This window comes from Portunus trituberculatus, chromosome 22, assembly GCF_017591435.1.
Source record: "Portunus trituberculatus isolate SZX2019 chromosome 22, ASM1759143v1, whole genome shotgun sequence".
Classification (NCBI taxonomy): Eukaryota; Metazoa; Arthropoda; class Malacostraca; order Decapoda; family Portunidae; genus Portunus; species Portunus trituberculatus.
The window spans coordinates 6,459,142-6,481,142 of NC_059276.1; the positions used below are offsets into that span (position 1 = coordinate 6,459,142).

The 22,001-nt window shown below is 44.2% G+C and overlaps 1 protein-coding gene across 1 annotated transcript; it reads right to left on the reverse strand.

The window, feature by feature from the left end:
* Nucleotides 1–952: 952 nt before the first annotated feature.
* LOC123507428 (calcineurin-binding protein cabin-1-like) lies at nt 953–19,657 on the reverse strand. The gene is given in 22 exon segments (XM_045260268.1): nt 953–4,810; nt 5,013–5,167; nt 5,455–5,620; nt 6,271–6,472; nt 7,163–7,366; nt 7,885–8,035; nt 8,253–8,436; nt 8,767–8,894; nt 9,621–9,813; nt 10,703–10,840; nt 11,648–11,793; nt 12,377–12,837; nt 13,010–13,074; nt 13,442–14,151; nt 14,154–14,855; nt 14,858–15,847; nt 16,074–16,287; nt 17,166–17,374; nt 18,079–18,180; nt 18,549–18,689; nt 19,154–19,374; nt 19,499–19,657. Coding segments are annotated over 21 exon segments (9,204 nt in total). The 5' UTR covers nt 19,349–19,374; nt 19,499–19,657; the 3' UTR covers nt 953–1,062.
* Nucleotides 19,658–22,001: the final 2,344 nt, after the last annotated feature.

Sequence of the window (22,001 nt, forward strand, 5' to 3'; positions counted from 1 at the left end):
TGTGACGTAGAATCCGGAGAAATTACATGTTCCCTCCTACCCGCTCTTATACAATATACGGTATTGTATAAAGAAACCTGGATAATGAAAAGCCCACATAATGAACACCACCACAACAATAATACTGCATATATATATATATATATATATATATATATATATATATATATATATATATATATATATATATATATATATATATATATATACACACACACGTGTGTGTGTGTGTGTGTGTGTGTAAATAGTAGAAAACATCACGAGAAAAAAACAATAAATCAAACTTGTACAGTATCAGCGCAAATCAATGAAAAATTACCATGTCATTAGGAAATTGATAAATATCATGAAATGATGCACCTAAATCTGATGAGGCATTGTCTGCACAGAAGGCTAAGTAGTGTGGGCCTGTGTTCGTGGTGGCTGAAGGCAATAAATAAAGCCTAGTGGAGAGAGCATGTTGATGAACCAGGCAGGCTTGTGCAACGCCCTTCCTTTCACTCATTTCATCTCCATAGATCCCTGAGGCTGAGACTGACCTATTCAGGGGCAGAACCAGCGGCCGGACCTCGCCGCGAGCCAGGTCAGGGAGAACGCTTTGCCTCCTCCTTCACCATGGAAAGTGTCACAGGGTACGTGGCGTCAATCTGACTCAGTCACCCTGTAACTTATGTGTACGTGTAAGGGGAGTGGCGCAGCACCGCTGGTGTGCGGTGTGCGGCGTGCCAGTAGTACTCTTGGTGCACCATAAACGGAGGTCTTGGTGTACGGTGACCCACTTTCCCCGCCGTCACCACCCATCACTCAGTGTAGCATGGCCGAGTACTATTACCCCACACGCTAATGGTGGTGGTGGTGGTGAGAGGGGGGAGAGTGGCACAGCAAGCAATGAGAGGAACGCTGACCGCCGCTCTCAACACCCTGGTGGTGTGTGTGAAGAAAGACATCTCACTACTATGGCAAATGTTTTATTACAGTAAAAAACGAAGAATATCACAACGAGGACCACGACTTATATAATAATTAAGATCAAGAATTAATTACATTAAATTAAGCGATAGTTTAGTCTAACACAATAATATCGTCTGAAGACCTCCGCTGGGCTTGGTCTGGCTTGTTCTGCTGCTGTGGCGGCGGTGGCTTAATGAGGGGCGGCCTAACTGATACGTCTCGCTGAGGGTTGCTTAATAGCGGCCTCTGTGGAGGGGGCACAGGGGCCACCTGACGGGGAGCGGTGGCAGGTGTCTGTGGGGTGCTGTGACGCGTGACATTTTTGGAATACTGATTCAGCAGTCCTGAGATATTGCCTCCTCCCTCTCTGCTGTTGTAGGCCAGCTGCATGAGCTGTGAAGGGCTGAGCTGTGTGACCTGAACTGGTTTATTGGGCTGGGAGGTAGAGGGGGGGATGGGGCGGCGTCCCTCCAAACCAATGACTGTAGCACTGACACTGGCAGAGGTGCCACCCACACCTCCCCTGCCACTCTTGCTGGCAGGGGTAGAAAATGACCCAGCAAAGGATGGTGAGGCTGTGGTGGATGGGGCAGTGGTTCTGGGGGGAGGCTGGACCACCTTGGAGTGGCTCTTGATTCTAGGTGCTGGGGTGATAGTCATGCCCTTGGGCAGGGAAGGCTTGGGACTTGCGGTTGAAGAAACAGGTTTTGGGGCACCACTGGGTCGTGTAGTGGTGGGTCCTGTACCAGTGGCAATGATGTCAGCGGCCACCTTCCTCATGGGGCTGGAGAGGCCATCCAGCGCTGAATCAATGTTCTGAGTCTTGGCTGGTCTGGCTTGTGCCTGCAATTGTGGCCGGGGACCAGAGGGTTTGTTGGGAGAGTCACGAGGGTGGATGATGGTGGTGCCAGCTGGGAGCTTGGCCACTGTGGATGGGAGGTCCCTGGCACCACTGTCACTGGGTGTGGGGACAGGCTTAGGGGAAGTAGTGGGAGTCTTTATCACTGAGGGTGTTGGATTCACTCTGCTGGTTGTGGTGATAGTGGCAGCAGTGGTGGTGGTGGTAATGGTAGTGATGGTGGAGGGTCTGGTGGCCCCTGAGGGACGTGTGACGGTTATCACAGAGATCTCGCCGCGCCCCTGGAGTGCTGGGGGGCAGGAAGACTTGACTGGGCTGACAGTCACTGACATGTTTGGCTTTAAGGATTTATTGACTGACGTGTTAGTGGTCTTGGGAGAGTTAACTGTTGTAATGGAGATGCCGGGAATCTGTGACCGTCCTGGCAGGCTGACAGGTTTAGGTTGGGTGGGAGGTGCCTGTTGTGGTGCACTGATCTGTGGGACGGAGGTGGGCTGGGTGATCCTGCTTGCTGCCACACTTGGAGCACTGGGAGCACTGGGAGCATTTGAGCTGGGAGATGGGGTGGATGGTGCAGCTTTGGAGACAGACTGTGATGGTGTTGGTGGTGGCAGTTTGTCCTTGGCCATGATGCCAACACTCTCCAGCGTGGCGCGGAAGTACTGGGTGACGCTGGGGATGCTCATGTACTTTGACAACTCAGTCTGGTAGTATTCCAACTCCTTCTGGTGCTTGAAGATGGAAGAGCGATCCAGATTCTGGTTGTTCAATATTGCCCGGGTGTTGACCACATTCTCATACATCTTGTAGGCCTCTTGTATGGCCAGCATGTTAGGGGTGGTGTGGGATGGGTACAGAGCGCCACGGCCCCGCCCTCTGCCACGTCCCGTGCCGGGCGGCCTCCCTCTGCGGGATGAGAATGGTGTTCTGTTTATATTCGGTGGTGCCTCGGGGCCAGAGGACTGAGGGAGGCGGTGCTGCACATGCTGGTTTCTGTTGCAGAAGGCGTCGGCTTCCCGCAGGAGGTTGGCCCTGCTGTCTGGCTCAATGCCCCTCAAACCAGCATAGGTTTCTGTCACCATCTTGGCCAGGTGAGGCTCAGACCCTGGCAGGTGTCTGCTAATCTGCTTGTAGGAGCGATACACGTCGAGGAGGAAGGCCATGCGGCGGTTGTTGTGTGCCGGGGAGCTTCCCTTGAACAGGAACTTGTACTTGTCCTTCATGGCCTGGAGACCGACCTGTGTGGCGTGCTCCGACAGCAGCTCTCGTTCGTTGTCTCTCAGGTACTTCTTGTCCTTCTCTGGAGAGTTCTTCAAGGCAAGAGCAATCTGCAACACTGCATAGAAGTCCTTCAGCTGGGGAAGAATGTCCAGTATGAGGGACACGCAGCGGTACATGTGGGCGGCAAAGCTCCCCGGCCGGTCCACCTCGTCGTTTGGTATCCGCCACACCCCGTGGAAAAAGTTGCAGTTCTTGGGCTGCTGAATCCACACCTTGCGCTCGTTGAACAGTCCATTGACGGGCATGTACCCCACGCGCTGCCAGAAGTCACACCCCAGCATGTAGTTCCTTGCCCGGCTACTGTCCTTGTGGAACTTGGAGGTGTTGTTGTAATAGGCGAGGCGATACAGCGCCTTGTAGTTCTGTGGGAAGCGCACCAGGCAGAGCTTGAGAGCATTGATGCACCTCTGGATGATGGTCATGTGGTCATACTTCTCAATGACCTTCTCCTCCACTACTAGAATGTCATCGTCACTCTCCCGCCTGTCCTTGTCCTTGCTGCTCACCTTGGCTCCTGCACTACTGTCCTTCTCCTTGTCCTTGCCTTCAGCCCTCCTCTCACTGTCCTCCTTGGGCTGGTCACACATATTGACAGCATCACTAATAATGTCATGAACAACCTCCTTCACAATGTTCTCTGTCTCATCTGAATCATCTCCAGCAGGCTTTGCAGGGGAACCATTTTCTTCCCCTTGCTTCTTCTGTGTTGAGGACGGCCCACCACTCAGCTCGCCCCAAATGTTGCTGTTTGTCACACTACCCAGATCGCTAGTGGCAATTCTTCCAGTGTCTGAGGATGACTTTTTCTTCTCCTGGCATAGCACAAAAGGACTCTTTGCCATTTCATCCAGAACCTTGGTGAAGATGTCTATTGCCTCCTTCTCAACGCTCTTGCCTTCCTTCACCTGCAGGTACTTAAGAATATATGCATGGATTCTGTAGTACATTTCCAGTGCCTCAACTGAATACTCTTGTGGACTGTTGTAATTGATCTTTGCTGGGTACTTTGCTTGTATCTGATGCAAGTGCTGGCTGGCCTTGATGTAGTACTCTAAGATCACCTTGGGTTCCTTGCCCTTCTTCTCTGCCACCTTCCCCAGCATGTAGCAGTGAAGCCAGCGCTCATCCGGCAGGCAGTCATCATCCCACCCCTCCTCCTGGATTTTGAGGGCCTGGGTGAAGCACTGCTCAGCCTGGCTCAGCATCTCCCCCTTCAGCTTCTCTAGCATCTCAAAGGTCTCAATGCTGATGTCTGGGTTGAGGTCTTGCTTCAGGAGACGTGAGGCGTGGGAGTGAACCATGTAGACCAGACCGCCAAACTCCACCCAAAGGTTTGTGTGATATTCATCCAGCTTGAGTGCCTGACAAAAGCAGCGGGTGCCTCGCTGGGCCATGGCAAAGAACTCCTCCTCGTTTTCAATCACCTCGCAGGAGTTGAGCTGTGTCTCCATGATGGCCTTCATTGCCAGGCCCAAAGGTGCCCAGGAGTCCAGGCGGTCATGGTTCATTACTACATCAGTCTTGTAGTACTTGATGGCATTGTTCCATTCCTTGTTTTTGAAGTAGTAGTCGCCTAGCAGGTAGAAGCAGTCACGTACCTCCTCTGTTGGGGGAGTAACAGCCGGGGCACTGCACTCCTTCACCTCCCCATTGATGAAGGCATCCACCACACCCACCTTGTTCTCCGGCCGAGATTCATCGGGGAACAGAGCAACAATCCTGGTGCAGGGAAGACAAACACAGGACATGTGAGGCACAACAGATACATGGTGATAGAGTGAGCAAACAGTAAACTGGCTCAGATAACATAACTTAACTAAAACCCTCTTAGCCCATTCACATTAAAAAAAATTTGCATGAATGATTGCTTTGTGATTTGAAACTTACCATTTGAGAAATTACAGCATGCAACACAACTCACCTCTTGAGGAAGGAAGCAACATCATCGGTGATGGAGGGAATCTGTGAGGATTGGAAGTCAGGCAGTTGGGTGGGGCAGTAATAGCGGTAGAGCTGCAGGGCACGCTCCCAACACAGGGCTATTTGAGGCACACCATGGTCTCTCAGATGCTTGTGCTGGAAAATGAGAAGTCACACATTAAAAAAGGCTTCCGAGCACTTGTTAGGTGACAGTACACGAGGCACATCAACGTGAGAGGAATGACAGTGACCATGAATTGTATAATGAAACATCCTGCAGCAGCACCCACACAAATGAAAGACAATCTTCACAATTAATGAGATAGAAAAGAAAGTCCTTTAGCAGTAAATAATACAATGAATTAAGGACATTCTTCTATCAAATTAAAATACCAAGTCAAATAAAAATCCAAACACAAGAGTAACACACAGCAACTACAAACCTTTGATTTTTTAGAAGGATGTGAGTAGAGACAGAAGGAGATCTGCTCAAGGGTGTGGTGCAGCAGCTGTCTGTGCTGTGTATCCAGGGGCCGGCTCAGTTCCCCCACCAGCACATCAAGGCAGTACAGGAGGAAAACACCATCATCGTAGCAACACCAGGAGTGCCTTCACACCGCACCACAGAGAGAGAGAGAGAGAGAGAGAGAGAGAGAGAGAGAGAGAGAGAGAGAGAGAGAGAGAGAGAGAGAGAGAGAGAGAGAGAGAGAGAGAGAGAGAGAGAGAGAGAGAGAGAGAGAGAGAGAGAGAGAGAGAGAGAGTGAGAGAGAGAGAGAATATTTAGCAATTTCCATACTATTTCCATTTAACTAGACTGAGAGATGCCCCTTCTAGTGTTGTTAACCCGATCAGTAACATGATGCATTTTCATCCTCATTCTGCTTACTGTCTCATGATTTTAAACAGGTTCAGAAGCTTATGAGGGAATTAAAATAGTGACGACTCTGGCCATCAATCTTCAGACCTCCATAGACCCTTCTTAATGTAATAAAATTGCCTAACCACACCCAAAACTCATAGTGAAAATATGTCCCAGTACTGAAGAGTTAATGTTAGCTAATTAAAAATCCCTTGAAGCAGTATCTTGCAGCAAAAACTTATAAAAAACAACTCTGAAAATTATTACCTGCCATGTATACCCAAGAATTTACTTTTTTACCCAGTGCCTCCATTTATTACCTTTAGTTTACCTTTAGTTCTATAGCAGCCTGTGTACTGATATTGAAATAGAGTAAAACAATAAAGTCTTTCTCACTCACTTTCCCAGTTCATCGTGTGCTGTGATGAGGAAGAGAGTAGAAGGGTATGGCACCTCAGAACCCTTGCTGTCACTCGGGGATTCCTCCTCGGATGATTCTTTCTCCTGGCCCTTCTTATCAGCCCCCTCACCACTGTCTGCCTCTGCTGGGGAGCCTGATGTGTCTGTGGCCTGGGTGCCTTCCTGCTGGGTGGTGCTGCTGCCTGTTGGTTCATGGAATGGTTACTCTATTGCATTATTAAATCGATCTCTTATAACAGGACTGGTAGTGTGAGACGGTGGCTTAGTTCCTCAATAGTTACATCACCAGGTTTGTCTTATGTAATGGAATGGAGTATATGAAGATTGCCTATATGATTTTCTGAAGTTTTATGTTTCTAGACAACTAATACTGAAAGACATTGCTTGTATCTTCAAAAAGTTGAGATATCATTCTTTTGCATAACTGAAAAAGACAAGCAGTAATGCAGAACAATTCTCAAACTGAAGCAAAGATTTAACATGAGCAGTGAGTGATAAGATAGTTTCTTATCCTTCCTTTCCTATCCACACCCTGTCAAGCTTCTGTTCTGTAGCCCCACCCACTTCACTATCTTCCTGCAGCCCTACCCACTTCACTATCTTCCTGCAGCCCTACCCACTTCACAATCTTCCTGCAGCCCTACCCACTTCACTATCTTCCTGCTGTCCTACCCACTTCACAATCTTCCTGCAGTCCCACCCACTTCACCATCTTCCCACAGCCCTACCCACTTCACTATCTTCCTGCAGCCATACCCATTTCACAATCTTCCTGCAGCTATACCCACTTCGCTATGTTCTTGCAGTCTCACCCACTTCACTATCTTCCTGCAGTCCCACCCACTTCACTATTCCCTTGCATCTCCACCCACCTCTTGCCGCTGCTGCCTCCTGCTTGTTCTCTGCCTGTCTCAGCAGCTTCTCTTCATGGGACAGCATGCGGTGAAGCAGGATCCAGGGTGTCAGGGTCTCCAGGGGCAACACTTGAACACTCTGAGGTTTCTCCAGCTGCACCACCAACACCTGGATGAGGGTGTTCACAAGCTCCAACAGCTTTTCACTGCCCAGACTCTCCACTGAAAGAGACTCACAATTCAAGTCTTCATCTGGGAAATATAGATAATTGATTGATTAATTTATAGTATTGCAATGATGGAGTTTATGTAGGAGGGGAAAACTGGTCAAGGGCAACAAAAAAGACTAAACAAAAATGCCCACTTAGATGTTAATCCATGAATAGGTCCGAGGGAGTTAGCCAAAAGAAACTTCCCTCTTAAATGAGTTCAAGTCACATGAAGAGTTACACCAATCATGTAAGTAAGAAGTGTTGCACAAAAACTGTTAAAGGATCTGATCAAGTAAGGTAAAATAGCACAGAAATATGAGACAATAGTGTTCATAGAGCTCCTATAAGTTGCTAAAGATGATGCACAGTTTCATTGCTGCTATAGTTTTCTCCACTAGTTTTTACAAGGGCAAGGAGTGAAGGATAAACTCGACAAGTTGATTAAGATGGTACAAACAATGAGGTTACATTTAACTTAGAATACAAAATAAGAGACTACAAAACTGACATAACAGTTCAAAGACTTACAGTAGGTGATGTCCTTGACGAGGGTTGTGTTGATGGAGTCAGTGATAATCATGAGGGTTTTGGCCCACCTGTTCTTCTCCTCCTCAGCCTCAGCTCGGTTGTAGCGCTTCAGGGCCTCAGCCAGGGACAGGGCACCCCATGACAGCACCCCCTGAACCAGCCATACAGATTATCATGTGGGAATAACGAATCCAAATAAACTTGAGAGTACAATATTCGTGATGGCGAATAAAGAACATGAACAAAAAATATATATTCACCAAGAAACCAGGCAGAATTTAAACCAGTAGCCCAGATATATGGAAACACAAGATTAACAGAACCTTCCAAATAAAGATCCAATAAATTAATTAAGTCAATTGACAAACCTTGAAGTCCTTGAGTTTGAGCAGGGAGTCCATGAGGATGACGAGCTGAGTCTGGCGTGTGGGGAGGGTGACGCCAGGCCTGGCCTTGGGTGGCGGCTCATGGAAGATGCTGGTGAGTAGTTCAGCCACCATCTGATAGCGGTTACAGGTGTAGTTGTCCACCACCTGTTCCAGCATGTGTGACCTGTGCAGATCATAAGAAAAAGACATGCTATAGGTTGAAAATAACTACATAATGATAATATACACAAGAAGAATCACACAATGGGACAGTGGAACATAAAAGAGTTGTAATTCACATCAGTGGGTTCCATCAAAAGGTCAGACTCCCACAATGCAATGCTATTCAACAAAAGGGATCATATAAAAAATCAAAATAAACACAAAAGAAAAGAAAGGAAAAAAAAAATAAAGCAATTAAAATAAGAATACAAAGAAAATTAAAAGATAAGGAGAGAAAAAAAAAAAAAAAAAAAAAATGTAAATGATCCATCCAGGTCACATCGAACCTCACCTCTGCAGGAAGTTGAGGTGTCGCCTGACCTCAGTGTTGTTGATCAGTGTCAGGTCACCCTCGGCCTTGGCACACTCCACCACATACTCCTTGTCCAGATCAGCCAGGCGGTCCAGGTCAAGGAGAAGCTGGAAGGGAAGCAACACTGTCACAAGGCGCTATTGTTCCTCATCTTCCCTTGTCCTTTACCGCCATGACAACACAAAACGTAATACCACAAAAGGGAAGCAGCACTGTCACAAGGCACTGCTCTTCTTCTCACCTTTCCTTGTCCTTCACTACTACAACACAAGACAGAGAATGCAACACTACAAAAGGGAAGCAACACCATCACAAGGCACTGCTCTCATCTTCACCTTCCCTTGTCCTTCACCACCACAACAGCACAATAGAGAATGCAACACTTAATTGACAGACTTGGTTCACTCCCTCCTTTGTCATCATTCATATGTTTCAACAAGTATATTCTAAACTTCCAACACATTCTATTAAGACTGATTTAGTATTTTCCCCTTTCTATGACTTGTACCATTTAAAGAGGAACGTTTCAAGACATCTATTCTCATTATTCTGATCAATATTCTGGCTTTTCTATATGAACTATCTTAGAGGCCTTATCTTCCTTCCTCTCTGTTACCCAAGGCCTGTGTTTTCTTGTATAAAAAAGAAAGAAAAAGAAAAAAAAACAGACACAGGTCTTGCAAAACATCACTTGATAAGATTTGGCTGATTTGTCTAAGTATAAGCCTTTTTTACTGTCATTTTTGTCATCCTTGTCAGAGCCCTACATAAAATAACACTCACACACACACACACACACACACACACACACACACAACAGGTCAGCTTCTCACCAGCTCCAAGTACTTGACGGCTTCCTCTGGCTGGTCCTGGCACACCTTCACTTGAGCCTGCAGCCAGCGAAGGCGTGTGTGGAACTGAGGGGCCTCCTGCACCCACACGTCCCCACGACCCAGCATGAGTGTGAGGTGCACCAGGTCGTCATCCAGGTGATCACACGACCCAGTGAAGGGGTTCTTGAGTTTGCTGGAGGGGAGAGACAGTGGGTGGAATGAAAGTGTTTGCTGGTGGGGAGGGACAGTGGCTGGAATAAAAGCTGAAGGACAGTGGGTAGAATGATAGTGTTTGCTAGTAGAGACAGTGGGTGGAATGAAAGTGTTTGCTGGTGGCGAGAGAGAATGGATGGAATGAAAGTATTTGCTGGTGGGTGGGGAGAGACAGCGAGTGGAATGAAATTTGCGAGACAGTGGGTGGATTGAAAGTTGAGAGACAACGGGTGGAACGAAAGTATTTGTTGGTGACGAGAGAGACAGTGGGTGGAATGAAAATTGAGGGACAGTGGATGGAATGAAAGTATGGCAACAGTGAGGTCACACAAGGAATATCTTTGGAAAATACTTAGTAGTTTGTCATTTGAGTGGTGTGAGTTTCCATAATGTGATGATAACTATAATATTTGGTGGATATTTGAAGAAATGACAATAAAGTGACAAGAGCAGAATACCTGACAAAAGATACAGATATGAAAGATGTAAAAGAAAGGAATGCATTTGCAAACACAAAGGAAAAACAAGCAATGGGATAAAGATACTCACTAGTGTCTATATTGAGTGTGCCTTCTGAATTATAGGCACAGAAAATATAAAAACATGAAAAATACAAAAACAAAAAAGGTAATTTCCTCCACATCTAACACACTAAATAAAAACAAGTGGACAAAATAAAAAAGCAACTGAAGAATAAAATATAAAACTCCTTCTAAATCACAAACACTGCCATTAAATACAAAAAATCATGAAATACATCTCTCAAAACAAAACAGACCACAAGATAACAGGATATAGATAACAACATCAACAAGAACAACAAAGTGAAGTATTGCACATGTCCAGCCCACACCAAGGGGAAGCAGTACCTGTGTAAAGTGTCCTGCTTGGCCACCTGGTACAGACTGAGCACCAACTCCCAGTGTGTGAGGGACAGCATGGCATCCTCGTGAAGCCTCGCCCAGTCCTCCTGAAGGCTGAGAGCTGATCTGTGAGGCACATGGTTTCTGCAACAACACAAAAAAATGATACTTGTTCTTTCACCATAAATTTAGAACTTGTAATCAGACACTTTTTAAGCAAGATGAAATATAAGTAGGTTTGAGGGCCATGTGGTTCCTGCAACAACAAAACCTCAATACACATCCATGCCAAAAGAATGATACTTGCCCCCCAAATGTAAACTTAGAACTTATAATTAGATGTTATTTGAGCAAGATGAAATATAAATAGTGTTGGGCATGTGGTTCCTGCAACAAAAGAATCACTCAACAGTCAACACACTCTCATGCAACAAGAGAGATTATAATTGTTCCTCCAGGGTAAACTTAGATATTGTTATTAGACACTATTTGAGCAAAATAGATAGGTCTGTGAAGCAAGTAGTAAACTTAGAGTAACAATGAGACTTTGAGCAACATAATTTACAAACCACAGTGTCTTGGCCAGCGTTTCCACCTCACATAAATGATACCTAATCTAGGATTGATATATAGAGACACTTTAAACTAGAAACCAGACCAATACAAGAACTTAAAGGAGCTTGCAATTAGATACTATTCAGACATTTCCAAAATACAGGCTGGCCAGAATTCTCATCTCACAGAAATGATAGGTACACCAGGGTAAATTCTGAGACATTTTGAAATAGAAAACCACTAAACCAACACAAAAATAAGTCATGAATTACAGTGTCTGGGCCAGCTTTCTCACCTCACAGAAATAATACCTACTTCAGTGTAAATTTTGAGACCCTTTGAACTAGAAGCCATTAGACCAAGATGAGTCATAAACTAGTGTCTGGGTCTCTTTACCTCACTCTAGGGTAGATCTCAGTGAAGAGTTTGGCCGGCAGGGAGGGCCAGGTCTTGCTGTGTTTTTTGTACAGGGTGATGAGGCAAAGCTGCAATAGATGAAGGATGCCCCCGTTCTCCTCGTGACACAGAAGGAACGCCTCAACCTGTAAATAGTAAGTGTTTAATGAGCTTCAACCTGCAAGTAGTGTCTCTAATAAGCTTCAATCTTTAAGTGTTTAATGAGCTTCAATCTTTAAGTAGTAAATACCTAATCAGTTTCAATCTGTAAGCAGCAAGTGTTTAACTCCTTCAGTACCATGGGATGTTACATATTCATTATGGTTACTACTTGGCAATTCTATACAGCTTCCAAAACTTAGGTAGGGATTAAAATAGTGACGACTGTGGCCAATAATCTTTTGACCATGATAAACCCTACCTAATGTTAATAAAATGGTGTAATCATACCCAAACCCAAGGTAAGAATTGTGTCCTAGTATCAAAGGGGTTAATGAGTTATATGGACAGTAGATAGAAAGCAGTAGACAGGTGGATATCTCTCATCTAAAAAATATTTTACTGGAAACATTAGAGTAATAAAAAAATATTCCTGGGTCAGCCTGAGATTTACCACCACTATACTACTTAAATGTTTAATATTAATGAAAGCAAAATGTCATAAACGAGTACAGTAATAGAGGAAAGATTTTAGGATGTCGAATATTTCCTTTTTTTTCTTCATCTCACCTGCTCCTCTTCAGACGACAAAGGTGACAGAATGATCTCCTTTCGTTTCCTTCTCAGTTCAGCCTCTGCATCTTCCTCCTCTTTCACCTTGGCCTCTTTATCTCCTGGCTGACTGGCTCCCACAACTCCAGGCTCCTTATCAACCTCCATTGCCACAACAGCCTTACTTGAAGCAGACTTTCCATTACTTGAAGACCCTTGTGTGTTTGGGTCAGGCAGGAGCTTAGGGACATCCTCCTCTTCCTTCATGTTACTCTTGTCGCCTTCTTGTGTGTCTGCTCTCACTCCTGTTCCTGTTTCTCCTTCGCCTCCTTTGCTGTGGCTGCCCTCACCACTCAGGCCTGCTGGTGCTGGTGGTGGTGCTGGTGGTGGTGCTGGTGATGGAGCTGCTGCTGGGAGACTGCTGGACTTATTTGTACCTTCAGTAATAGCAGTAATATCTTTCTTCTCATCAGTCTTCCCTGAAAGCAGAAAGGTTGCTATACTAACACAGCCATGACAGGTTAATTAGTACAGGTGTTGACTGACCAAAGCATCTGTTCAATACTGACAGATACACACACACACACACACACACACACACACACACACACACACACACACACACACACACACACACACACACATCATTACCTTGAGACACAGATGGTTGGGGCTGTGGTGTCTTTGCCTTGTTCCTCTCATCCACATTAACATTCCTGTAGGGCAAACCTTCATATGACAAAAGAACATATTGATATCTTTCTACAAAAACCCACCATACTTTCAATTTAATAAGAGATCTATTCTTACTAAGTTAATAATACTCAATCCATTCAATAACTCAAAATTTCATGAAACCAAAGTGAATGCAAAACAAAACCCAGATGATAAGCAACAGTCATTACTAATTCACGTATCAAGTATATGCCATGGATAAACCCCTGAGGTATCACAGACTACCCAAGAACACTAATCCTTCCCACCAGAGAGAGAACTATACTTTAAGCCAACCAATGAGTGACAGCTGACTTGATACATACATAAACCACTCACAAAACCAGAACACAAAAAGATGACACTCACAGGAGGGATGACGGCAGAAAACTCTTCAGCAGGTCTGCCCAGGTAAGGTATTCAGCCTCCTCAATACTTCCCAGGAGCTTGGAGGAGATAGTGCGTCTTCTCCTTTTAGCATCACGTTCCTGCCGCCTTCCCCAATAGTCCAGCTGTTCTAATTCCCTCTCTAAACCCCTCTTGTGTCTTTTTGGCTTCTTCACAGTGCCTGGAGTGGTCTGTGTGGTCTTCCCAGTCTCTGCAGTGCTCCCCTGTGGCTGTGATGTATCTGGGGTAGCAGTGACTTCCTGTTTCTGCTCCTTGTTGTCAGTCTTTGTGTCAGTGGTGGTGGGTTTGCTGGTCTTTCCTTCTGCTTCCTCTGGGTTGTTGTCGCTCTCGTTCCGTGTCGAGTCGTCCTCTGTGCTGTTCCTTGTCTGCCTCACTGTGCTGGGTTGCTCCTCACTCTCCTTCTCCTCTTTCTCTGTAGCCTTAGGAGGTGACGATTCAGGGCTGACTTCCTGTTCTTGTCTTCTCTCCTCACCTCCTATCCCTTCCTCCAATTCTTCATCTCTCTCCACCTCCATTTCCTCCATAGTGTTCCTCTCCATCATCTGGTTATACTCCTCATGGTTCTCTCCTTGTTCCCCTGCTATCTCTTGCTCTCCTCCTCCCTCCACATGATCTTGACCCACAAACTCTGCCTCCTGTTGCCCCATACCCTCCACAGCTCCATCCACCATGTCCATTCCTGCATCTGCCTCCCACGCTCCCCGGTTTCCACTTGTTCGGCATTGTCCACCTCCTGCTCCATATTCTCTGGTTCTTGTATTCTTTCACTCATTTCCTGATGTTCCAGAGCCATCTGTTCCATCTGCTCCTGTTCTCTGGCACTAATACCTTCTCCACCCTCTCCTATGTATGTTCCGTCGTTATTCATGTTCTCCAGGTCATCGTCTTCATAAACGCCACCCTCGAAGTACTCCACATATTCACCGCCATAATCAAACTCATCTGGTTCAGGAAGGCCAAGGATCTCCGTGGGTTGAAGCGCCATAATGTCCTTGAGAGTGTTAACCGCTTCCTCTGTTTCCGTCACACCCTCCACTCCCACTTCTGGCTCCTCCTCTAGCATCCCTTCCTCCTCCTCCACTTGCATCTGTATCATGTCTGTTTCTACCACCTGCTCCTCTTGTTCGATTCCTCCTCTCAATTCTTCCTCAGTTCCTTCCTCTGTTATCATTGCCTGGTTCTCTTGGTGTTCCCCAGTTTGTCTATCTTCCTCCTCCTCGCAGTAAGTCTCCCTCTCAGGCTGGTCAATTAGCATGGGTTCCTCAGTTACACCTTCCTCTTGCTCCTTAAAACCACTGTCCATATTGCTAATTCCTTCCTTTCCCTCAGGATTAACTTCTCTTTCTACCTCACCTTCAATCTGGGGTTTCTCTACATTGATCTGTTCTTGTTGTAGTTCTTCCTCTTTTCCAGCTGGAGATCATCAACTGTAGTGTTCTCTGGTCCAATGGTTTTCTCTATGATTTCTTGAAGGTTTCCACTCAGTATGTTGGTGCTTAAAGGTTCTTGAGCAGGCTGACTTTCTGGTTTGCTTGTTTCATCATTCACTTCCTTTACTTTCTCATCCTCTGTGGTTTCTGGTCTCTCTGTCTTCTCATCTTCCCCAGCAGGAGGTTTTGGTTCACTAGTCTGTGCAGCATCCCTCTCTGTCTCTGTCTCTGTCTCTGCCACAGCTTCAGTTTTATCCCTGGAATCACTCACACTCTCTTGTCTGGAAAAATGTGGAAAACTAGTAGGCATTTCTGCTCCTTCCTTTTCACAGCTACTCTTCTCACTTAAAGCACCACTATCACCAACAGTGGGAGCCTCTGCTGTCTTTGTAATCCCATCAGTAGCTGCACTAGGAACATTAATATTAAATGCACTTCCCTCCTTCTGCTCCTCATGAGTGCCCACACACAGTTTCTTACGCTCACAACCATCCCTGTCTTTAACTCCTGTATCTTCTTGCCTCTCCTCTTTCAAGTCATCTTCTGCATTCTGTGTGTCACTGTCCAAAGATCTCCGCTTCTCTGCAACCCTGAAAGAGTCCTGACTCTCCCCTAACTCAATGGTGTGTCTGCGCCCTGATATTCTACGAGGTGTTAATGAATTCTCCGAGACATCCACTGCTGTTCCTTCTAGTCTCTCATCGCTAGTTGGTGTTTTATTGCCAGTCCTGCATTCGTCACCACTGCTTTGCTCTGGTTTCTGCTTGCTATTGTCTGCTGCCTCACTGGTTTTTATCTCTTCCTTGCCTCTATTTGACTCCTCCTTTGCCTCCTGCTCCTGTGTTTCTGTATCTTTATTGATATCTGTTCTTGCCTCATCATTCTTCTCCTCCCTCAGTCTCAAAGCATCATGTACATCAATCTTAGCTGCAAATTCCTGTGTGGAGAGAGAGAGACTAGTAGCAAAACACCATCAACAATACACACTTAACTCAATCCTCTAACAAGTCTTTACAAAAAGTTTAAACACATAATGTACATCAAAGTTAGCTGCAAATTCCTGACAGGAGAGATAGCAGCAGCAAAATACTATCAACAATTCAAACTTGACTCAATCCTCAAACAATTAAGTATAAAAAGTAAAGTGATAATGAGCTCCGTACCATTCCATCAGCCTCTACTAAAATGTCATAAGTGCTGATAAGGGATTGGGCAAGGTTCTCCCATGTCAGCCTCTGTAGGGACTCTCTCAGGCGCTGGTTGGGCAAAGGGGAGGAAGCACGAGGAACCTTTGGGGCTGGACGTAAAGACTCACAGGTAGCTATGAACTTCTCCCCCTTTGCCTTATCATAATCAATAGTGCGGAAAAGGATTGAGCTGTGGAGAGGATAAGGTGATTAGTAGAAGAGTTGAGAAGACTGGAGGATGATTGAGAGATGAGATTAATTTAGATGGGAACTCAAAAGGTGAATGAAAATAGTGAAATACAGATGATTTTTAGTTGAGGGTAAAGCTGAGATTAAAGTATTACAGAAAAGGAGGCATTAAGGAAGATATAATAATGAAATAAAATAAGCTATTCAAGACTCACTGGTGACAACATAACAGATCACAGTGAGACAGAAGCACAAAGACTAGAAAAATAGCTAAAACACTAATTTCTATTCTTTTATATGGATTGGATTAGTCTGTCTTTAAATTTTACACCTTTACCATATGAAAAAGAAATGAAACCATGTAGATGTTTTTTCACCTTGCTTATAAAGTGAAACAAGTGAAAAAAGACTAGAAATAATGAGTTACAATGCAATTCTTTTACTTTTCCTGCTTATTATGAGAAAGAAGTGAAAAATGACTATCAAATAACAAACACTTTACATACTCCCAGTACATAACACAAGCAAGAGGGAATTATCAACCTAAACTTTACTTGTAGATCTTTGTTAGTCCCACATAAACCCCTGCTTCTAAAAACAACTCGCAAATAACTTATGCTTTACACTTTCCATACTCTCAAAAGAAGCAAGAGGGAATTATCAACCCAAACTTTACTCACAGATCTTTGTTAGTCTATATAAACGCTGCTTATCACAAGAAAAAAAAAAAAAAAAAAAAAAAAAAAACTTGCAAATAACATACACTTTACATTTTCCATATTTTCACTACATAAAGCAAGCAAGAATCACTGACACAAATTTCATCTATAGATCTTTGTTAACCTTTATAAGCTCAAACTAACCCTCACACCAACTGACCTGTCTGAGAAGAAACCCTTGACATCCTCTTTCAGTGATGGCTGCAACTCAAAGATCTTATCCTTGAAAGCATTGGCCTTGACGTAGCTTGAGTCCTGCTTGAGGGAGGAGATGGCCAGACCCAGGCAGTCCATGTACATCTCTAGGATAAACAGCACAGACATCAGTTGGTCCATGCATGGCCAGTGGTTTGGGTTCACATTAAGTCCCTGAAAAGAAGATTAAGTTAGGTTAGGTGATGTACAATAACAGAATAACAATATAATAACAAGAATAGTAATGATTTATATACTAGTGTGGTGATTTCACAACACATTCGTACAAAAATATAAAATCCAACACCACATCAACTCCTGAGAAAAAAAAGAAAGAAAAGTGAATGAAATGAATATGAATACTAATAATGACACACACACACACACACATATGTAACTCGAGGGGTTATGGCCTCGCTTTCCCGGTGTGTTGTGTGTTGATGTGGTTTCAGTCCTATCCAAAGATCGGGCTATGAGCTCTGAGCTCGCTCTGTAATGGGGAAGACTGGCTGGGTGACCAGCAGGCGACTGAGGTGAATTACACACACACACACACGGCCCGGTAGTTCAGTGGTTAGAGCGCTGGCTTCACAAGCCAGATGACCGGGGTTCGATTCCCCGGCCGGGTGGAGATATTTGGGTGTGTCTCCTTTCACGTGTAGCCCCTGTTCACCTAGCAGTGAGTAGGTACGGGATGTAAATCGAGGAGTTGTGACCTTGTTGTCCCGGTGTATGGTGTGTGCCTGGTCTCAGACCTATCCCAAGATCGGAAATAATGAGCTCTGAGCTCGTTCCGTAGGGTAACGTCTGGCTGTCTCGTCAGAGACTGCAGCAGATCAAACAGTGAATTACACACACACACACACACACACACATACCTCCTGGAAAGCGACCAATGCCAGTTCAAAGTCCCTGATCTTGATTGCCGAGGCTCCAAGTCTCTGCCATAACGTCACTTCTGTGTTGTCCAGCTGTACTGCCTGAAACATACCGGTTGTAGTAGTTTTATATATATATATATATATATATATATATATATATATATATATATATATATATATATATATATATATATATATATATATATATATATATATATATATATATATATATATATATATATATATAAAAAGTGGTAGTAGTGACAATAGCTGCAGTGGACAACAGTTTTCAAATTAAGTACACAGATCCTAATGAACAAAAAAATTAAACTATATCAGTCAATCAATGACTTAAATTTCTTTCTATTTGACATATTTCAAAGCACTTTCTCACTTTCTCCCTTCTTTTAACAATAATTATTTAAGTACACAAGATTTGAACAGGCCAGCAGGAGCTATAGTCTCACCTCCAGGTAGTACTTGGTGGCCTGCTCAGAATCTCCTCGCTTGATGGTCAGGTTGCCAAGGTTCTTGAGGCAGGAGTACTTGAGGGCCACATCTTGTGGGAGGGTGCCGCCCAAGTACTGCCCTCCCTCTGGCCAGTTTGCCTGATGGTAATAATGGCATAATTTCTCTATGTCTCTTGAGTGTGTTTCAATATTATTTTGTTAGTTAAAATCAATAAATCTCACTAAACTAACAACAATAAGGAAATAATATAAAAAAAAAGCATCTTTACATCTCTCAAATACATACGTATTACTATTTATAAATACATGACTTAACAAACCATCAATAAACTTATTTTATTAATGTTTTATTCACCATTAATGTTGTTTCTTCCTGCATTTCCATACACAACTAAATACAAAATACTTACCCTAGCTTTTCACTTAATGTAACCCTAATATACCTAATCTTACCTTACAGTAGCCTAACTTAACCTAACAAAGCGACATGCACGGTTCTGCACAATATAACCTAACCTAACAAAGCGACATGCACGGTTCTGCACAATATAACCTAACTTAATATTTATAGTCTGCTAACCTAACCTAACACAGCGACACACCTTCTCCACATAGGGGTTCTGCAGGACCTGACTGAAGTGGTGGTGTGCCTGTTCATCATTGCCGTGAGCCAGGTAGTTGATGGCCTCGTTGTAATACTTAGTTGCCTGAGCCTCTAGCGCCTCCCTGGTCGGCCCCACGTCATCCTCCTCGCTGCTGCCCAGGGACCAATCGTTCAATGCGGCGATGCGAGTCATGGCTCAGCTCAAGGTGGTGCTGGAACCTGCCAAAATAGTTCCCAAGTTTTGTTTCATCTAGAAGAGCAAAGCTACGAAGACCGGCCAGACACCTTAATCACACACACACACACCTCTATCCAATTCACACTTCACAGCCTTGATACTCACCTTACCTCAGCTCACATGGCACAGAAAAACGCCTCCCCACTACTCTTCACCTTAAAACAGCCCACAAGAGTCACATTAACACGCCTAAACACTTAACAGAAACACTACACTACCGTTGCCCGCCCGGCCATTTGTTTACAATAGCGGCGTCAACATTTGAGCTTTTGAAACGGCACCAATGTATCTATCCATTTCTAAACCTTTTTCTCTCGTTTGTGCATTCCATTGACGGATAAGGCACTGATCTATGTGAATGGACCTTAATTTTTGTATTTTCTAGCTTTTTGTTACCTGGTGAAAAACAGTCGGACAATTATAGACCGATATTGAAAGGTAAACAAGTAATCGTCTCTATCATATCACCTATTATTTACTTCATTTTCACCTATTGTAAGCTAGACGTGACTCAGAATGAAGCCACATGCCCAGTTCTCAAGGTGTTTTTATCCGGTGGTCATATATACTCCACATTGCCTAAAATTGGTGTGAGTAGATAAAGTGGCGGTGGTAAGTTCCCGCCACCTCAACCCCGCCCGGACCCTGCCAAGATCCCCTCTGCTTTCATATCTTCCTACTCCATTATTCAGTGTCTGCATTGTGTTTTGGGGGTTTCTATGAGTTTTTCGTGACTTTTGAAGTGTTTTCCGTACTTCTGTCTGGTAAATATGTGGCGTTTTGTGCTGTTTTATGGCCTAAGTAAGAGCCATCTGGTGGCGTAAAATTTACCGGTCGCCATAATTGGATTTTTTATTTCAAGCTCTAACTCATTCTCTATCATTTCAATAAATCACATATGCTCTTTTAAGTGTGAAACCAAGCCATTGAGTCAAATATATAGGGTTTATAATGGTGTTCAGTCCTGTTAAATGTTGATATTATTGTTTTTGTTTTCATTTGGTCTTATCTGGTGGTGATGGCATAGCTCCTTCTAGAATGTTTTGCAAGGTGGCTCAGATTCTGTAAAGTGTGTCAGCATACTCATCAAGTCAACATGGATGGACTTAACAGAGGTTTGTGATGTGTTAAGGTTTTAATGCTCTGTTTTGTACATAAATATTTTTCATGAGTTTGTTTTCGGTTCTCGGTAACTTTTGAATGCCCAAGGAGATCATTCATACTATTTAATAATTTTTATATACCTGTGAAATCGAAGTGGCTGGATATTATACTACTTTTAACGGTGAAAATATTTTAATACTTTTTTCCATACTTCATTTCCATATATTTTTTAATACTAGTTAGGTTGGAGATGTTTTTATATTGTGGATATTAGTTTAAGTATTCATCAAGTCATAAAATATCAGATATTCGTTCGTGGCTTCATTTTTTCTATGAGTCGTTTTTGAAATGAGTTCCGTTACGTAGCCTACGTAATTTTGCTGGAGTCACCAGCCCGGGCGCCTGGCAAGGAATGTGACGTCATCAAGTGGGCGGGGCCAGCTCAGCTATGGCCTGCCAGCTGTATTTAGCTAATATTTGGCATACTTTGCACTGTTTTCTAACCACTGGTGTCACTAGCTGAAGCCACATGACTATGCTTGGCGGAGCGAGGGTCCTGAGGCTGAGGCTCAACTGAGGGAATCACGTCGCCATGGTTACCGGTGTGTGGTGTGACATGGTGGTGTAGTGGTGTAGTTTGGTGGTGATAACTGCCCGTTGTTTGTGTATATGTGTTTGTTTGTGGGGTGTGTGTATCAGTGGGTGGGGTGTGTGGCACCGATCACACACGAGTCACAAGGTTTCATAATACACGGTGCTTTTGACGGCAAATATTAAGAAAAGGCACTAATATAAACTCTGCACGTCCAGCCTCTTCACGGCAGTGTGTGGGGAGGTGGGGAAGCGCTGATCAGAGACAAGTGTTTAGCTCTTCGACTGCCTTTTAGTACGCGTTTCCCTAATTACCAATCACTCTGAGACGTCTTTACGTTCTACAGCCACAGCCAATCTTTTAACTGGGTTGGCATGGCAAAAATCATTCTTTTTACAACTAACTGTATTGTTGTAGATGCTTATAAAGACTACACACATTGTTTCTGGTGCTGTTAATTGTTTCATGTCGCTGTAGATGGGTGGACTGCAGTCAGTGGTGTGTGTGTGTGTGTGTGTGGCGCCTATCATAAACGGATCACAAAGCTATATGATAAACAGACCTACTGCTTTTTGGATGGGCAAATATATATCAAGATAAGGTTCTGGAAAACAATGAATAACAATGCACTGTTACTCACTTCATTGCTGTGTGTGTGTGTGTGTGAGAGAGAGAGAGAGAGAGAGAGAGAGAGAGAGAGAGAGAGAGAGAGAGAGAGAGAGAGAGAGCACGCGCAGAACAACTTGTCATAGTTCAACGTGATGGGCGTCAGGAAAGGAAGAGTGGGCCAGGCATATCATGATATGTAATTTAGGTACAAGCACCTGTAAATTCTAGGACATATTACCTTAAATCTACTCTCATGATTATCTTGATTATCCATATATGACTTCAAAGCACATGTTTGCCAGC